Genomic DNA, 17,519 nt, shown 5'->3' on the forward strand with positions numbered 1-17,519 from the left:
TGCTCCTTTTAAATAAATACTATAGTTCCAGGAAAACAAAGCTGTTTTCCTGGCACTCTAATTCCCTATTGTCAGGGGTCTGCGGGCAGCTAAGAGGGGAGGATGCACGCAACTTGCAGCACTCACCCTCAGTCCATCGCCGCCCGCGGTCTCTCCTCCTCCTACCTGTCGGCGAGGCGTCTCCTCTCCGCCGCTCGCATCCTCCACGCCTCCCAGCGGCAGCATGTATAACGCTGCACGCTGGAAGGTCGTTAACTTATGCAAACGCCGAGGTCACGTGAGTGACCCGGCGTTAAAGCAACAGTACCACAATTACAGTGGGAGGCGTAGATATCTCCCACGTGTGATTGTTAATTCTGATTGGAAGTTATCCAATCAGAAATAAACCTAGGGTATTTATACTTACCTTTCCTGTCTCTCTGTGCCCTGTTGTGGTCTTGTGATAGCTGTAGTGCAGTTTTCTCGTGTTGCTCTCTGGTTACCGATTGTTTTGCTCGTTATTCCGATTATCCTGTCTTCTCCTCTCCTTTGACCTCGGCTTGTTTCTCGTTCTCCCGTTTTCTGGCTCCCTTTACTTGGCTTGTCTCCTGACCATTCTTAGTGTGCTTAGCCCGGCCACTTTAAGGACCGGTATAGCACCCTTCCTCTATGTGACCTGTTAGCGTGTTTGGTTCCAGAATCGTGACACCTATAGTGCCCCCCTCCCTCATGTCCTCCCCTCCCCCACTCGACACTGATGGGGGTTAAAATCCTATGGGTATTTAGCAGATGCTGGATGTCCTCATGCACAGGGTGAGGACGTCCAGCATCAGTTAGGCAACTTTTGGTCAACTAACCACCCGAAAGTCCCTCTAGTGGCTGTCGGGTAGACAGCCACTAGAGGTGGAGTTACCCCTCAAGGTAATTATTGCAGTTTCTGAGAAACCGCAATAATTACACTTGCAAGTTTAAGGGGACTGGGACACTGCACCCAGACCACTTCAATGAGCTGAAGTTGTCTGGGTGCTTATAGTGTCCCTTTAAGCACACTCTCTGACAGACACCCACACTTGCAGATACACACTGACAGTAACACACACACACTCAGTGACAAACACACAGACGTCACTGATTTGACACACACACATTCACTGACACACACTCTTTCATTGACAGAGAGACACACACAAACACACTGACAGACACACACTAATAGTCACACACACTAAATGACAAACAGACTCTCACTGATTTGACAGACACTTAGAAACATACACTAACAGAAGCACATACACGCAAACATGCACTAACAGAAGCACATACACTAACAGAAGCACATACACTCATACACACACACACGTACATACGCTAACAGACGTAAATACACTCATACACACACATACACTAACAGACAAACTAACAGACAGACATACACACATACACTAACAGATATACACTAACAGACATACACACACACACACACACATACATATATACAAATTATTAACATTGCCCACCCAGCCTCCCTACCTTTTAGGAAAGCTGGCATGGATGGGTCCCTGAGGTCCAGTAGGGCTGCAGTGAGGCGGGCGGCTCTCTCCCTGTCACACGCGGCGAGGGAGCTGTGTCCTCTCTAATCCCTTTCGCCGCGTGGGTTGTCTGCTGATGCAGGGAGCCGGAATATGACGTCATATTCCGGCTCCCTGCATCACAAAACGGCACGCAGCGAGAGGGAGCAGAGAGGACACAGCTCCCTCGCCGCGTGTGACAGGGAGAGAGCCGCCCATGCGTTCCTACAGGACTCGAGCCCTGTGTTTTGGGATGTCAGTGTGAAGAGGAGATCATCGGCAAAGGCTGCTATTTTAAATTCTTGTTGTTTGATGTGAAATCCCTTGATGTCTCCATTCTCCCTGATCCCTTTTAGGAAGGGTTCCATCGTGAGAATGAAGAGTAGGGATGGCAGGGGGCATCCCTGCCTTGTGCCGTTGGTAATTGGCACCAGGTCTGATAATTGGCCATTGATTTTAAGCCTGGCTGTTGGGTTGGCATAAATGGCATCCAGCCATTTAGACCAGTTTGGCCCGAAGCCCAGGAACCTCATAGTAAGTTTTAGAAAGGCCCAGTCCAAACGGTCGAAAGCCTATTTGGCATCGACCGACAGGAGAAGGCTCTGAGTAGGGTATGTTTTATATATGTGAAGAAGGCGGAGTCATTTTGTATTGTGTTTTGCTTTTCTTTCCAATCAAAGCCCGATTGATCTGGGTGTATCAAGTCTTTTAGTATGGAGTGCAGTCAAGTTTCCAAGATTTTTGTAAATATTTTTTAATCCACATTGATAAGGGATATCAGGCGGTATATGCTGCATGCTGTAGGATCTTTCCCTTGTTTTGGGAGTATGGTAATGTGTGCTTCTAGAGCTGACCCTGGTAGGGGATGGTTGGCCGTGAGTTGAATGCTTTAAGGAAGGGGCCAGACAATATGTCGGTGAAGGTTTTATAGTATTTGGCCGTGTATCCATCCAGACTTGGGCTTTTATTTAGGGGTATCGCCTTCCGAAATTCCTCTTCTGTGAGAGGTGCATCAAGGGACTGTCTTAAGGTCTGTGGGACTGTCTGTTTTATCCTGGGGATTAGGAAGTTTTCTATTTCTGTTTGAGTCGAAGGGGAGTCTCTTAAGTTTTAACGGTCTGTGTAAAATTGGTGGAAGGCTTCCTTTATGTATGGGAGGTTGTGGGATAAACCCTTTCTGGGGTGTTTGACCTTGGCTATGTACGTTGTTTGGGGAGTTTGTTTAACCCCTTAAGGACACATGACATGTGTGACATGTCATGATTCCCTTTTATTCCAGAAGTTTGGTCCTTAAGGGGTTAAGGACCTTTTGCCAGTAGGCTTCCACATCTGTTGCCCAAGAAGTAGTATGAATGTTTCGTCCGTAGGAGTTTACGTTTGACCTGAGCGTTTAGTATGTGCTGTAGTTCCGTCATTTTTGCCACCAGTTCAGTGTATGTGTTGAATGTGGTGTTGCTTTTGGTAGGTTTTCCAAGCTCCTAATCTCCTCAGTGAGTGTTTTGATTTTGGCTTTACGTCTCTTTTTGCATCGGGAGGCCATGGCTATTAGTAGATCCCTGATTACGCACTTGTGGGCCTCCCAGGTGACTGGGGTAGGGGACCGAGGGGTCGTTGTTGTCCTGGAAGTAATGTTGGATGTCAGATTGTAGCTTTTGCACTGCTTCTGTATCATTGAGCAGTAGATCATTAAGTTTCCACTGGAAGGTTTTTATCGGCAGTGAGGATATTTGGATAACTAGAGACAGTGGTGCGTGGTCAGACCAGGTGATGGGGCCGTATGTGCATGACTTCATGAGATGCTGGAATCTATGGGGGAGAAAAAACATGGCTAGTCTGGAGTAGGTGTGGGTAGCTGGGGAGTAGAAGGAGTAGTCCGTCCCTTGTGGGTTGATAATGCTCCAGCATTCTAGGAGTTGGGATTGGTCTAGAAGGCACGTGATCATGTGCCATGTGGGGTTTAAGTGTGCTGTCGATGAGGAGGTCGAGTCTAGAGTTACGTTACAGTCCCCTTCCATCACCAGCACTCCCTCTGTGAAATTAAGGTTAAGCATTTCTTAAGATAAACTATAAAAAACAGGAGAGCGCAATCTTAGGCAGTAAGTATAGATGTAGATAAAATAAAATAAAAAAATGTACTGTTAACAGTATATAACCAAGCAGCTAGACATAAAGCAAAATTCCTTAAAGATCGTGCCCTGAATATATGAGTAAAAATGTCAGCGCTACATGCGGTAGCTGTGCAATGAGGCAACCTATAAAAAATGTGTAAAAAAAAAAATCAGACTGGTCTCTGTGAATTAGTGGTATAAATATAACAACACTTATATCCCACAGTAAGTTAGAATTGTACACAAAAAATAATGAAAAACCTGCTTAAGAGTCCATAAAGTTCTATAAGGGAGTCTTGAAGGGGTTAATCTTGTGTTGTAGTAGGAGATGTAGCATCAAGAAATACACATCTTAAGATGTCTACAATGATGTCTGTTGGGGAAATATATGTAGACAAAAGTAAATACGTTAGCCTATTTTACCCTTGACCACCAAAAATCTGCCAGTCATCTGTTTTGTGATTCATCAGTGTGAACGGCAGCTGCGCCGCGAACAGTATGGCCACCCCCCGCACTTTTGCTTCTGTGTAATTCCCAAAGAACCCTGTAGGATATTTATGGTTACGTAGGCTAGGTGCCGCATACTTTCTGAAGTGGGTTTCCTGGAGGAAGGCCACATCGGTTTTAAGCCTGGCTAGTTCTAACAAAGCCCAAGGAGCGCTTTTCCAGTGTATTTACTACCCGGGTGTTTAGGGATATGATGAGCAAGGTGGCCATACCGTCTCCTACCCGCCCCCCCTTGTGAGTCCCCGGCTGGAGGGTTTCTGTAAAGACATTGGACTCTGCACTGTTTTCCCAGCAATATACAAACAAATAATAGATTAAAACTATAAACAAGAAGTTGGTAACATAAGTACTTTGTGAATTAGTTCAGGTAGATCACTTTACGAAGTAGTCGTAAAGGTGCCATTAGGTGGCTCTCGGGTCGAGCAACCTTGTACGCCCGAGAATCTGCTTGGCCCCGCGGGATAGGTTATAGCAACCTAGTCGTGTGTGTTAAATTTTTAGTGTGATGTTACTTCACCTTATGGGTGGGGTGGGGGATGTAGGTATTGTACACTTCTCTTTATTTGACCCAATGAGATGCTTAAGTGAGCTCCATTTACTGTATCAAAGTATTACCACAATACTCACCCTCTTTTACACAGGAAATAGAGCCGACTTAAGCTCCTCCTTGTGTCAGAATGTCAGGTGTAGGAAAAATACATATGACAAAGTAGTCCCTACTTTATCTTTTAAAGAAAACGATAAAAGTAAGTTCAGCGTAACAGTGCTGCTTTAAGTAATCTCTTTGACATGAAAGAACAGCAATAATGCGAATATAGGGTTATCTGGAAATAAACCCATGATCTGAAAACACTGGATCCCAATAATCAGATTCCTACCACTATTTTCTATATTTGCTTTACACGGACAAAACACCGACATTAACAAGTGTATCTACAAAAATGTGCAATAACAAAACAAAAATAAAAAAAATTGCCAACCAGAACAAACATTCTAATCCAGTATATCACAAGAAATGTCCAAAGCTGTAATGTGTAGTCATTCCTTGACAAGAGTCCACCAAACAGTGATCTAGGTTGTGTACATATCTTTCCATGTTGATCACAAGGAACTTTAGGAAACTCCCATCATAGGCAGTCCCTTTTATAGTTCCATATCTCACACATTGCAGAAGAGTTGATCCTTCTGCGTAAACAGTGGGGAAAATAAATCAATAGAACCACATGACATCCTCAACCTGACTAGACTTTTACAACATCTATATTCAACAAGGATCCCTTACCCTCTGGGAAAGCTGCTAGAGCCCAAACATAAATGGAAAGTTTTACATATAGGTTTTAACTTGTTCACGTCTCGTGTTGCTCCTACATAAATGGAGCTTTAATGATCACGTTTTCCTTGGGAATCAAGCACCCATGTTGTTCAATTTAACTCCAGCTCTGGTGTTTCTCCTGAATTATGTGGACTGGTATCAGGGAGAGGGATGCCAAGTGCAGAATGTGTATGCTGGCTCTGGGCTCGTGCCTCCTGCACTTGCTTTTCACTACAGTAATCCTCTAGAAACACGGTGGCTAGGTTCCGTATCCTGCGATTACCAGAGAGCGAGAATCGGACCATGCATTCTACGACCGGGGGGCTGGTAATGTCCGCACGAGAGGCAGTGGTGCTCAGGTACATGAGCGTAGTTAAAGCAGATAAAGCCGTCTCTTCTCGCTTGCTGGACAAGCAATTTATGACGAGGCGTAAACCACCCGAAGACAGAATGTGACTCTTGTTTGCTTTGTCCAAGCACAGATTACAAAGACCACCTGGAAAGGAAGAGAGAAAGTCACATAAAGGTCAGGTAGTTCAGAATTGTCAAAATTGCCTGTTAATAATTAAAATTTACCAACTGCTGTACACCACATGCGGCCTTCAGCAGACGAGAGGTCAGCAACAACAGTCACCCTGCTGGTAGTATCAAGAGCAGCTATATAGAGCCATGCTCCATGCAGCTTTCCTTGTAAGCTTATTAAAGAGTGAACAAGTGAATGATGTTGATCTGAGCTAAATAAAGCACGGGTCTGTGCATCTACATTACACCAAAGGCAAGGCTTCCAGGTAAGAAGGAAAGCAAATTACATAATTGTAAAATTAAAGGACTGTCATCAAATTTTCTAATTTTTAAAAGTTCATTACATGTAATGAAACTTTTTTTATTTTTATTATGTATATAGATTATTTAATTTAGAAAATTGTACTTTGTTAATCTGGATGAACATCCATGTTGGGTCAGATTCTACTGTTATCTAACCAACTTCTGTGATTTGCTCTGTGTCAAAATGCAGCCACAGGGCATCACAATACATCGACTACTGGCGTGGGGTTGGTTGGTTCCACCTAAAATTTGAAAGTCACATAGAACTCTATTAAGTATTTTGGTATAACCCTGACAGCTGACCCAACCAAACTATTTACCTAATTTACCTATTTACCTAATGTTATACAAAATTGATCCAAATACTTGCTGGAGACCTTGACAAATGGATCACTAAACCAATCTCCTGGATCGGGAGAATTTACACAGTCAAAATGAATGTACTGTCTACTATTCTTTTCCTCTTCCAAGCACTCCCGATAGTGGTGACCAGGGTAAATCTAGCGAGTCTGCAAAGGGCAATCAATGATTTGATCTGGCAACTAAAAAGGCACAGGGTATCTAGGAGGCTATATCGTCCCAAAGGGAGTGGAGGGCTTGGTCTCCCACATTTGTATTTTTACTGTGTAGCAGCCCAACTATTAACCTGCCATTCCCAACAAATACACATTGTTGGGTCGATTTAGAACCCTTAATTATGAGGATGGACCTGCCTCAATTTTGGATACGGGTTCCCAGATCTGATATATCCCTCCTAAGAACTACCAGTCCGGCCAATCGAAATTTTGTGTGCTACAAAATGTTCCCTGACCAATGCCCTCTTAGCCCATTTTTAAAGAACAGGGCCTTTTTGACAGGATTAAGGAGTCGGAACTTCAGAGGATTAAAAAAAAATTCAAATTCAAATATATGGGCACCTTTTTAGGTAGCTGCAAATGAGAGATTTTACCCAAAGTGACGCAGTAAAAACTGCTGAGAGCACTCCTCTTACCATTTTTGAACGCATGTGTACTTCAGACATGACACAGATGGGCCCTTAATACTACATTATATGCACATATTTGTGATACTTTGGGGGACTATGGAAGATTTAACAATACAGACAAATGGGAGGCTGACCTGGGACAAACGCTGGAGGGCAGTGATTGGGAGGTAACTAGGGATCGAACGATTATCGGTTTTGCCGATATTCCGATTTTTTGTAAGTATAGGACCATCGGCAAAACCGATAATAAATGGGTAGGCCGACGCATCTATAAGGCAGCACAAGCGGGGAGTGGTAAGGAACACTATGGGACAGGGGAGGAGGAAAAAAACACTATGGGACAGGGAAGGGAGGTGAGGACCCTATGGAACAGGGGAGGGGGGGACATTAAGGGAGGACACTAAGGTATAGGGGAGGGGAGGGAAAAGGAACACTGAGGTAGGGGGGAGACCATTAAAAGAGAAGGGAGAGGAACATTAAGGGGAAGGGGGACGTTCCTATTTACACACAAACGCACTACCTACACTGCATCCACTATCCAAACACACACACTGCATTTACTAATCAAATACTCTCACTGCATCCACTACACACACATATAAATATTCTTGAAAAAAAAAAATAAATCTGACTGGAATGTATATTTTGTGCACTTAATAAAAAAAATACGGTAAATGTACAGAATAGCTATCAGCTATAGGCTATTGGCCTGAAAGTTCACAGATTATCGGTATCGCTCTAAAAAAATCAATATCGGTCGATCCCTAGAGGTAACCTCAAAGTACTCGATTTGTGTTTGCCAACAGGAGCAAACCTATAAGATAGTTTGTCAGTGGTACACAATGCCAGTGCAGCAATACAAAATGGGGAAAACCACTTTGGATGTATGTTGGAAAGGGTGTGGGAATTCTGGTACATATATTCATATGTGGTGGGAGTGCCCCAAGGTCCAATGATATTGGGGGAGGGTCAGGGAATTATCGAGCTTGTTTTTTTTAACAGACCTGTTAACATGGATCCGTAGTCCTTACTCTAGCCCCTTGGAATAACTCTGATTAGCTCCTAATGGCAACGTTTTTCAAGGAAGTTATATCTACTGTGGGATGGGAACACCGCCTCTCCTCCCTTATCTTCCCTATCACCTTTGTCTTTTCTGGTCAACGATACTGTGACAAACTGCCATTTGCCACTGGGCATTGGAGAGGACTTATTGCTAGCCTCCTGCCCTGCGACTATGGCCCTGCAGTTCAAACCAGTTATTTTCCCTGCCGAAAGGTTTATTTGTGCCTTTCTGCGGACTGTTAAAGCCATGCTACCCCAGATAGCTATGCCATGGAACCCAGCCGTATACTGAAAGACTGTATGAAAGACTTTGGCTCCATGGCGATTGAACAGTATGTATTTTTATGTCTTTTATTGTAATTTGTCTGCCATGTGGCTAATGGAGTTTTGCCTCTGTCCTTGGAGATAATTGGATTACTTCTCAATTATCTCCAGGATAGAAGACTCTGAAACTGGTTTGGGCCGGAAAGCCATGCTGGCAGTGGGGTTTTAAAAAATACTTTTACTAACTTTTGAACCCCTGGTCTGATTTGTGCCATTTTTTGATATGTTGTTCCCCGGAATGGATTGATTATGAAAATGTATGTTTTATGTTTGTGACATGTATATTTTAGAAGTTATAGAAATGTATAAAAATGTATAAGTTTTAGCTTGGAGATAATTGAGTAGATACAGTCAGGGACGTATTAGCCGCGAGGCAAACAAGGCATTTGCCTTGGGCGGCATTTTCCAGGGGGCGGCAAAAAAACCGCCCCCAAATGCCCAGGGCAAATGTCTTGTTAGCCTTGCGGCTAACAGACATGCCGGTCTGGCTGCTGGGCTGGCTGCTAGGCGCGGGCGGCACTGGCGAGGGAGCACTTTCCCCTGAGCTCTCTGCTCAGCTCTCTCGCGCGCCGCCCGCAGAGTGTGGCTGGGAGCCAGAATATGACGTCATATTCTGGCTCCGCCTCCCAGCCTCACTCTGCGGGCGGCGCGCGAGGGAGCTGAGCAGAGAGCTCAGGGGAAAGTGCTCCCTCGCCAGTGCCGCCCGCGCCTACCAGCCAGCCCAGCAGCCCGACCGACAGCCCCAGGAAGAGGGAGAACCCCCCCCAGCATTCCTAAAGGTAAGGAGGCTGGGGGGGAGGGGTGTTAAATAAAATAAAAAAAGTGAGTGTTAATGTGAGTGTGTGTGTCTGCTAGTGTGTGTGTGTGTCTGCTAGTGTGTCTCTTAGTGTGTGTGTCTGTCTCTTAGTGTTAGTGTGCGTATTTTAGTGTCTGTATGTTAGTGTTAGTGTGCGTCTCTTAGTGTCTGTATGTTAGTGTTAGTGTGCGTCTCTCTGTGCGTCTCTCTGTGTGCGTCTCTCTGTTAGTGCGTCTCTCTGTTAGTGCGTCTCTCTGTTAGTGCGTCTGTCTGTTAGTGTGTCTGTCTGTTAGTGTGTCTGTCTGTTAGTGTGTCTGTCTGTCTGTTAGTGAGTGTGAGTGTGTTTGCCTGTTAGTGAATGAGTGTCTGTTAGTGAGTATGTGTTTCTGTCAGTGAATGTGTGTGTGTGTGTGTGTGTATTTAGAATGCGGGGCAGGGTGGAAGGGTTGGGTGGGGGTGGCGCGTGGAAGGGTTGGGTGGGGATGGGAGGGGGGAGGGGGGCGCCTGAGTTTTGTCCTGCCTAGGGCAGCACAAAACCAGGATACACCACTGGATACAGTAGGAAACTCAATTATCTCCCAAGCAGAGGGGAGGGAATATGTGGGATGTAACCAATATGTGATTGGTTAATGCCTAATTGCCTGTGGGCGCCTCCCTTGCAGGGGAGCACTGCATAAAAGCAGAGTCCCTGTCATTAAATCAGAGATCTTCTTGACCCTCAATACGTAGCCTTGTCTCGTTATTGGAGGGAACTGCTATAGCACACTGGGGATTGCTATGCTCTGCATACTCCCTTGAGCTTTAATCACTTAACTCTTGTTCCTGTTACGCTCTCCTGGAGTCTTTCCCACACGGTCCTGAATGCTGGAGGTTCATTCAGGGTGGAAGGAAGACGGCGCGGCTCCAGTTAAGCTACGGCGGTTGTGGAGTCTGCGGTGGTTGTGGTGTCCAGTGCGGTGCTTGTGGTCCTTGGCGCAAGCTAGGAAGCGTCCGTCAACGGAAGGCATCCGTTACAGATACTTTTCTCTCTTTTACTTTGTAACGGAGCTCCGCGTACTCCGACCGAGTACCCTCCGTTGATGGATGCTCCTAGCGCTCTCAGAGGACTCCAAGCACTGCAGACGACACCACAACCACCGCAGGCTCCACAACCGCCGTAGCTTAACTGGAGCCGCGCCGTCTTCCTTCCACCCTGGATCGGCTTCTGTCCTCCAGGACCGTGTGGGGAAGACCTCTCCTCCAGGAGAGCGTATCCGGAACAAGCTCTTACAAGAGCTAAGTGATTAAGAGCTCAGGGGAATATGCAGCGCATAGCAATCCCCAGTGTGATATAGCAATTCCCTCCAATAACGAGACAAGGCTACGTATTGAGGGTCAGAAGAGGTCTGAGGACTGGAACACCCAGCCTGCTTTTTATTAGGATAAGGTACACACAGGACACTCCCAGGGGGAGGATGAAATTAACCAATAAAAGCATAGTACAGCCCACAGGTTCCCTCCCCTCAGATAAACAGTTAAACCAATTATTACATACAATAAAAATACAGTTTTCACATACACACTGTAACTTTAAAACCATACATTCAATTTCAATAAAAGTTGCATATTCAGACTCAGCATACATCAAACATAAACACTTCCAAAAATCAGCCAAATCCCTCCAGTGGATCAAAAGTTAGCTGGAAGTCCCTTTATGAACGACCGCAAGCACAATTTCCTGCCCAAAACAGTTCCATAGATTTGGGCTGTGTGGCCGGTCAATTTCATGCGGAAAAACGACTAAGTCCCATTTCGAACGGGACTTAGTCTCTGGAGCTGCAAGTTCAGTATGGGAGAAGGTAAGGGTCAGCGGTGTTCGGCAAAATGTGTAGCCGATTTTAGTTCCACAGAATCTTTAGCATACACCGCTGACCGCATTCGAATGACTAAAATGGCCGCCGCCACGTGTTCGGCTGCCGAATGGCGGCCACCCAGCGCTCGGCAATTAACCTGCAGTAACCTCACAGCCTGGGAGGTAAATTGCCTGCACACGTTAACTTCTGGGTGGTCCGCCTGTGTGGTACTTGGTTCAGTAAGCCCTATTTACTGAACCAAGTGGGAGAGAGCCAGGGGCAAGTTATTTTACAGGTCTGGGGACATAGTCTTAAAGGGGTATTGTTCAGCAAAGTCACAATATGTCCCCAGACGGTTCTTAAAGGGCCATACACACCCAATAAAAGTTAATACATTATCAGGGGCACAATCTTCCAGGGGCCATAGTCATGAGGAAGGAGGCTGGCAAATAGGCTTCTCCACAATCCAAGGAAGCAGGGCAATTTTCCATTTAAAGGGCCAGTTACAAATAGCGATTTGTAACATACTTCATTTCTTTGTTTCTTCTCTTTCACTCTCTAAAGGTACTTCTTTTTACTGTTCCCTGGATGAGGGTTTCCAGTTATTGAAAAGATAAAAAAGGGAATTGTGGATGGATATTACAAGATACATATTATAGAATTGTCTGTTGTATGATGATGTGCTTTTGAGGTCTAATTTTTGACTGTATGCCTGTCGCATATTTCTTTTTTCTGTATCTAACCCGTCTAGGATCTCTCTTATAATAAATAAAATAAAATAAAAAAAGCAAACAAATGCAGCAGAAGGCAAGTTAATTAATGCGGCACTCTCACCCCCACCACCGATCCTTAAAAAATGGGTATTTCATAATGAAAGAATCTTTAGGAAATACTCACTTTGACTAAAAAGGGCTCCCTTGAATACTGTGTTTGTGTCTATAACCTGTCAAGCCTTTCATTGACTATTAATAATTCCTCTTTGTTATTTTATTAAAATATTAAATTCACTTATGTGAGTAGCAAGAGAACCGTCTGACACTCTCTATTTACAATTCCAGTGGCTATATGTTTGCAGACCAAGAATGGTGGTGTCCCAGTTATCTTGATGTTGTCATGTCTTATTTAACTGCTTCCTATACAATACATACAAACTGATCAGCCACATTAAAACCACCTGCCTAATATTGTGTAGGTCCCCCCTGTGCTGTCAACACAGGTATGATGTGTCAAGGCATGGACTCCACAAGATCTCTGAATGTGTTCTGTGGTATCTGGCACCAGCACATTAACAGCAGATCCTTTAAAAGTCCTGCAGGTTGAGAGGTGGGGCCTCCATGGATTGTATTTGCTGTTCTAGCACATCCCACAGATACTCAATCGGATTGAGATCTGGCGAATTTGAAGGCCAAAGCACCAAGGAACATGAAGGGGTGTATGTGGCCTGCAACAAACTCTACATAGGGGGTACATGTCAAAGTAACATACACATGAATGCCATGACCCAGGTTTCCCAGCAGAACATTGCCCAGAGCATACCACTGAGTCCACCGGCCTGCCTTCTTCCCATAGTGCATGCTATCTTTTCCCCGGGTAAATGACGCACACACACCAAGCCATCCACCTGATCTATAAAATAACGTGATTCATCAGACCAAGCTACCTTCTTCCATTGCTACATGGTCCAGTTCTGACACTCACGTTCTCACTGAAGGCACATTTAGTGGTGGAAAAGGCATTCTGGTCAGTCTGTGGCTACGCAGCCCCATGCACAGCAAACTGAGATGCAATGTGTGTTCTGACAGCTTTCTATCATGGCCAGCATTCAGTGTTTCAGCAATTTGAGCTACAATAGCTCTTCTATGTGAACGGACTTAGCTTTTCATGTGCATTGTGTTAGCTTTGGGTGCCCACAACCCTTACGCTGGCCCACCTGTTATCCTTCCTTGCCCCACCTTTGGTAGGTACTACCCCCGGCCGTCACGACAGAGGATCCCTGCGGTCTCTTCCACAGACCTCAATGCTGTACTCTCGCGTTTGTGCAAGAATACTTTTCTGATACAGACTTCTTGAAGCTGAAGTGCCAGGAACTGAAAAAGAGTAGCAGGAAGGGGGTGGTGGCCCTTGTAAAGTACAGGTAAGTAAATCTCACCTTTGCCTGACCCCTGCACAACAATGTCCCTGTCAAGGGTATTTGCAAATTATGCAATAACCCCAGACAGTGACCGATCTGCTTTAAAGGGACACTATAGTGAGCAGAACAAAAACAACTTATTGTATTTGTTCTGGTGATTATAATCATTCCCTTCAGGCTTTTTGCAGTAAACACTGTTTCAGAGAAAAGGCAGTGCTTACATTACAGCCTAGTGATAACTCCACTGGCCACTCCTCAGATGGCTACTAGAGGTGCTTCCTTCCACAATGTGCATGGAGACACTGAACTTTCCTCATAGAGATGCATTGATTCAATGCATCTCTATGAGGAGATGCTGATTGGCCAGCGCTGTGTTTGGCTTTTGCTGGCTCTGCCCCGATCTACCTCCTTGTCAGTCTCAGTCAACCCAAAGCTTTCCTATGGGAAAGCATTGTGATTGGCTGAGATCACCACTGCTGATGATGTCAGTCAAGAATGCAGATCAGGGGCAGAAGCAACAGCAGCAGACTGGAATATAGGCAAGATTTTACTATATTTAGGGGGGCCAGAGGGGCTAGATGGTGTTTTTAACACTATTGGGTCAGGAATACAGGTTTGCATTCCTGACCTTATAGTGTTCCTTTAAGTTTCATTAAATGTAAAAACGTTTTAAAAAAAAAAATTTAAAATAAAAGTGACATTTTGATGACATTTATCCTCACGCTTTCCTTGATACCTTATCAACCCAACTATATTAAAAATTGTACATATTTACTGGCCAGCCATTTTAAGCATTCCTTACGATCTATGTAATCACTCACCGATTCCAAATTCCACAAATGTTTCATTCTCCTCAGTTAGCATGTCCAGGAACAGATCTATTACCTGCAGCTTTCTAAGGTCTGAGAAGTTACGTGGATCGTATGCAAAGTTGGCAAGGTTTGCAAGAACCTGCTCTTTTGCCTCTGCGAACATAAACAAAAAATGGATTAGAAAACGAAAAAGTAAAGTATGGGGTACAAGTACAAACCGTTTATAATTCAGTACAGAAAACCAAAGTATTATTGTAATATTATTTGGGACCTCGAGGAAGCCACAGCTATGTGACGAAACGCACAGGGCAAAGGCAACTAAAGAGGATATTTGAGATAAGTTTATTTATTAAGGGACTTTTGCTAAAAAGAAGTAATTAAGGGTTCCATTGTGGCAGAGGATGACATCATCGTGACTTCTAGGAACCATCCAAGGTTTACATATCCTAGACTTTTATGAGTGAGATATTCACTCATTATTTAATGTTGACTGTGTCACACAATTATAGTTGTTTCGTTCCACCCTGGCTTTGCTCTAGATCGGTCAGATCACTATACAAGGAGTACAAGTACATCAGAAACACAATATTCTGATTGACATTTACATTATTATTATTTTTATTATTTATATAGCGCCATCAGATTCCGTAGCGCTGTACAAGCATGTAGCTTAGGCTTTATGCAAATGTGCAGGAAAAGCCTGGCAATTGGTCAAGCATGATGAGAGTGGTAATTATAAAAGCCACCCTTAATATAGGTAAAATAATTACGGGGGGGGGGGGCCATAAAAAGCCACTTTATTATAAAGGAGCCTATGGATAGTGTGTTTAAACAGTGTATGGGGAAATTAGAGAGGAAACATCACAAACATCCCTGGCTGCACTACAGCTGATACCTAGGTATAGCCAAAAAAGAACTACATTTCCCGTGATGCTTTGCCAGCCTCATTCATGGGAGTTGTAGTTCTACCCATCGTTGCCACCCCCTGATTCTCATAATACCTGTACTATCCGTGTCCTGGAATTCGGTAACCAGTGCCTGCAGATACTGGAAGCGGTCGGAGGTGGCCATTTCCCCGGTTATCAGAGACCGACCGGATGTGACGTTTCGTGGTCGCACAGCACGCTCGCCGGGTGGTGGTGGTGTTGTGAGTTTTACTATTGACGTAGTTAGTCAAACCACCTCTAGAGGGCAGTAGAGAGCTCCATAAACGGATGCATGAAAGCCTATTGGAATAGGCAAAGTGAACATAGGCTATTATTGCCTTATAAAGGCCTGGCCACAATAAGACCATTTTATATAATAAGATTGATAGTGCTCTCTGGATATATTGCCCTCTGTAATATATTCTCCCTGTTAACACGTGTAATCATTTTTTTCATTTTTAGTTTTGTTAAATCTCAACATTAAAATTGTGGAGTATTTCTGGCCAAATATGTAATGATATTTGAGATATGTTTTTATCCCCTATGAGGTATTTTATCGCCATAGCAGAAACTGTAAAATAATACAAATTCTGTCAAATATACTTTAAAAAATCTAAAGAAAATGTAATAAATAAATAAATACAATTGTGACGTGCTGCAGAATATGTTGACACTATATAAATGCCAGTAAAAATAATAATTATTGTTAGAAAATGATTCAGTGCTGAAGACCCTCATATATGATAGACTACAATGCCATGGACTTCAATTTAGAGATCTCTGCGTTAACCTGAACAATTCCTGTAACGATGGGGAGCCCCAATGAACGACAAACACACAGGTGGTAGGTTCAAAGAGATTGCCAAAAATTTGAATACGTAGCAACATAATACGTGTCTATGGACGTGTTGTAACTTTGTACCACTCAAGAGTTAAACACATTTTCAAAGCACTATGTCTTCCAGGCCATAAATCCAACCCATCATTCCCTAAATGGCATTATTTAACTCTGTTAGAAGCTCAGTTATCTGCTGCGTAGCCAAGAATTAGTTTGCTGGAAAAACAGAAAGTACGGACAATGTCCTTGAATTGTTACAGCAGCCAGTTAGTAAAGTATAAAGCAAAGAAAGCGAATATCGCCTAACATGGGTATATCAGAGGTTTAAAAAAAATAAATTCCATCAATATTATTGTATGAAAAAAAGATATTAAAAAAAATGCAGACTGTGCCCCTTAAATGGGGACACCCACAGATAGGAATTGCCTGCTAAGTAAAATATAGAACACAAACAGTATTTCTTATCACAACGTTTATTCAGACTTATAATATCCTATAGTGAGAAAACAAACCCATAAAAATAAAAAGAGATGGGTAGACCCAGTGGCTCTAATAACCAGCTTGACAGTCGATCAAACACGTACAGAGGATGTCTACCTTTCCCTCACTTATCATTAGCAGGAGTAAATAAATAAAAAAATAAAAGTGGGGGAATGGAAGAAAAAAAACAACAGATCATTGCTTACTAGCTGTGATGGTGTAGCTACAATGTGTATCCATATTGCTACAGGTGGACTAAGATTTATCTAATGACTGTTATATCTAAAAAAAAAACGTATAAACTAAATACAACGTTGCCAAATCACTCAGAAAGTTCCCCTTTTTAGTATTTCTAGCCATTCCAATAAATTGGTTATAAAAAATTAATGAGGAACACAGAAAAAAGAGATCCTAAAATAAACAGTATATAAATCACATTAACTGATAAACTGTAGCTAAACTATGTATCCGCATCCAAAGTATAAAATGTTAAATTAAATTGTAGCTCATTTGTATCATTGGCAGTCATATAGCTGAGTGTAGAGAGCATAATAATAAAAAAAGGAAAACTATTATTGCTGAAACATAGTGTAGGACAGTGCTAGGTGTGCAACCCAGGGTCGTCATCAGGAGGTACAACCCCTATACTTGTAGGGGGCCAGGCGAGTGGCCCATGCCCCTTTCATACACACAGACCCGGTATGGGAGATCAAATTTTGCACCCAACTTTTTTCAGTGTTACACAGCATGAAGGGGAGCAGGAGTCTCTCAGCCGTCACCTCTGTAGTTGTCCCAAGTCCCAGTTTTCAGAGCGTTGCTGAAGGGAGATCAGGCGTGTCAACGCTGGATGGTGAGTGGGTCCCCTACAGGCACTCAATCCACGCAAGCACAAGTTCCATACCACACCTGCCCACCTAGGCCGAGGGTCGACAGGGGCAAGACCCCAAAGCCTTGTCCACACGGACAGAAGGCCAAATGCCAATAGCAGCAATTCCCACCCAGGCCTTCTGTCTCACTTTTATGGGAAACGACTT

The 17,519-nt window shown here is 43.8% G+C and overlaps 1 protein-coding gene across 1 annotated transcript; it reads right to left on the minus strand.

Annotated features, from left to right (window-relative positions):
* Positions 1 to 4,872: 4,872 nt before the first annotated feature.
* Positions 4,873 to 15,443, minus strand: ARMC7 (armadillo repeat containing 7). Its single transcript, XM_063425486.1, has 3 exons — positions 15,243 to 15,443; positions 14,251 to 14,394; positions 4,873 to 5,970 (listed from the first exon to the last, which is right to left on the minus strand). Exons 1-3 carry the CDS (start codon positions 15,310 to 15,312, stop codon positions 5,585 to 5,587), a joined length of 600 nt encoding a protein of 199 aa, XP_063281556.1. The 5' UTR covers positions 15,313 to 15,443; the 3' UTR covers positions 4,873 to 5,584.
* Between the last annotated feature and the right edge of the window lie 2,076 nt (positions 15,444 to 17,519).

The sequence above is a fragment of the Pelobates fuscus genome, chromosome 6, assembly GCF_036172605.1.
Source record: "Pelobates fuscus isolate aPelFus1 chromosome 6, aPelFus1.pri, whole genome shotgun sequence".
Lineage (NCBI taxonomy): Eukaryota > Metazoa > Chordata > Amphibia > Anura > Pelobatidae > Pelobates > Pelobates fuscus.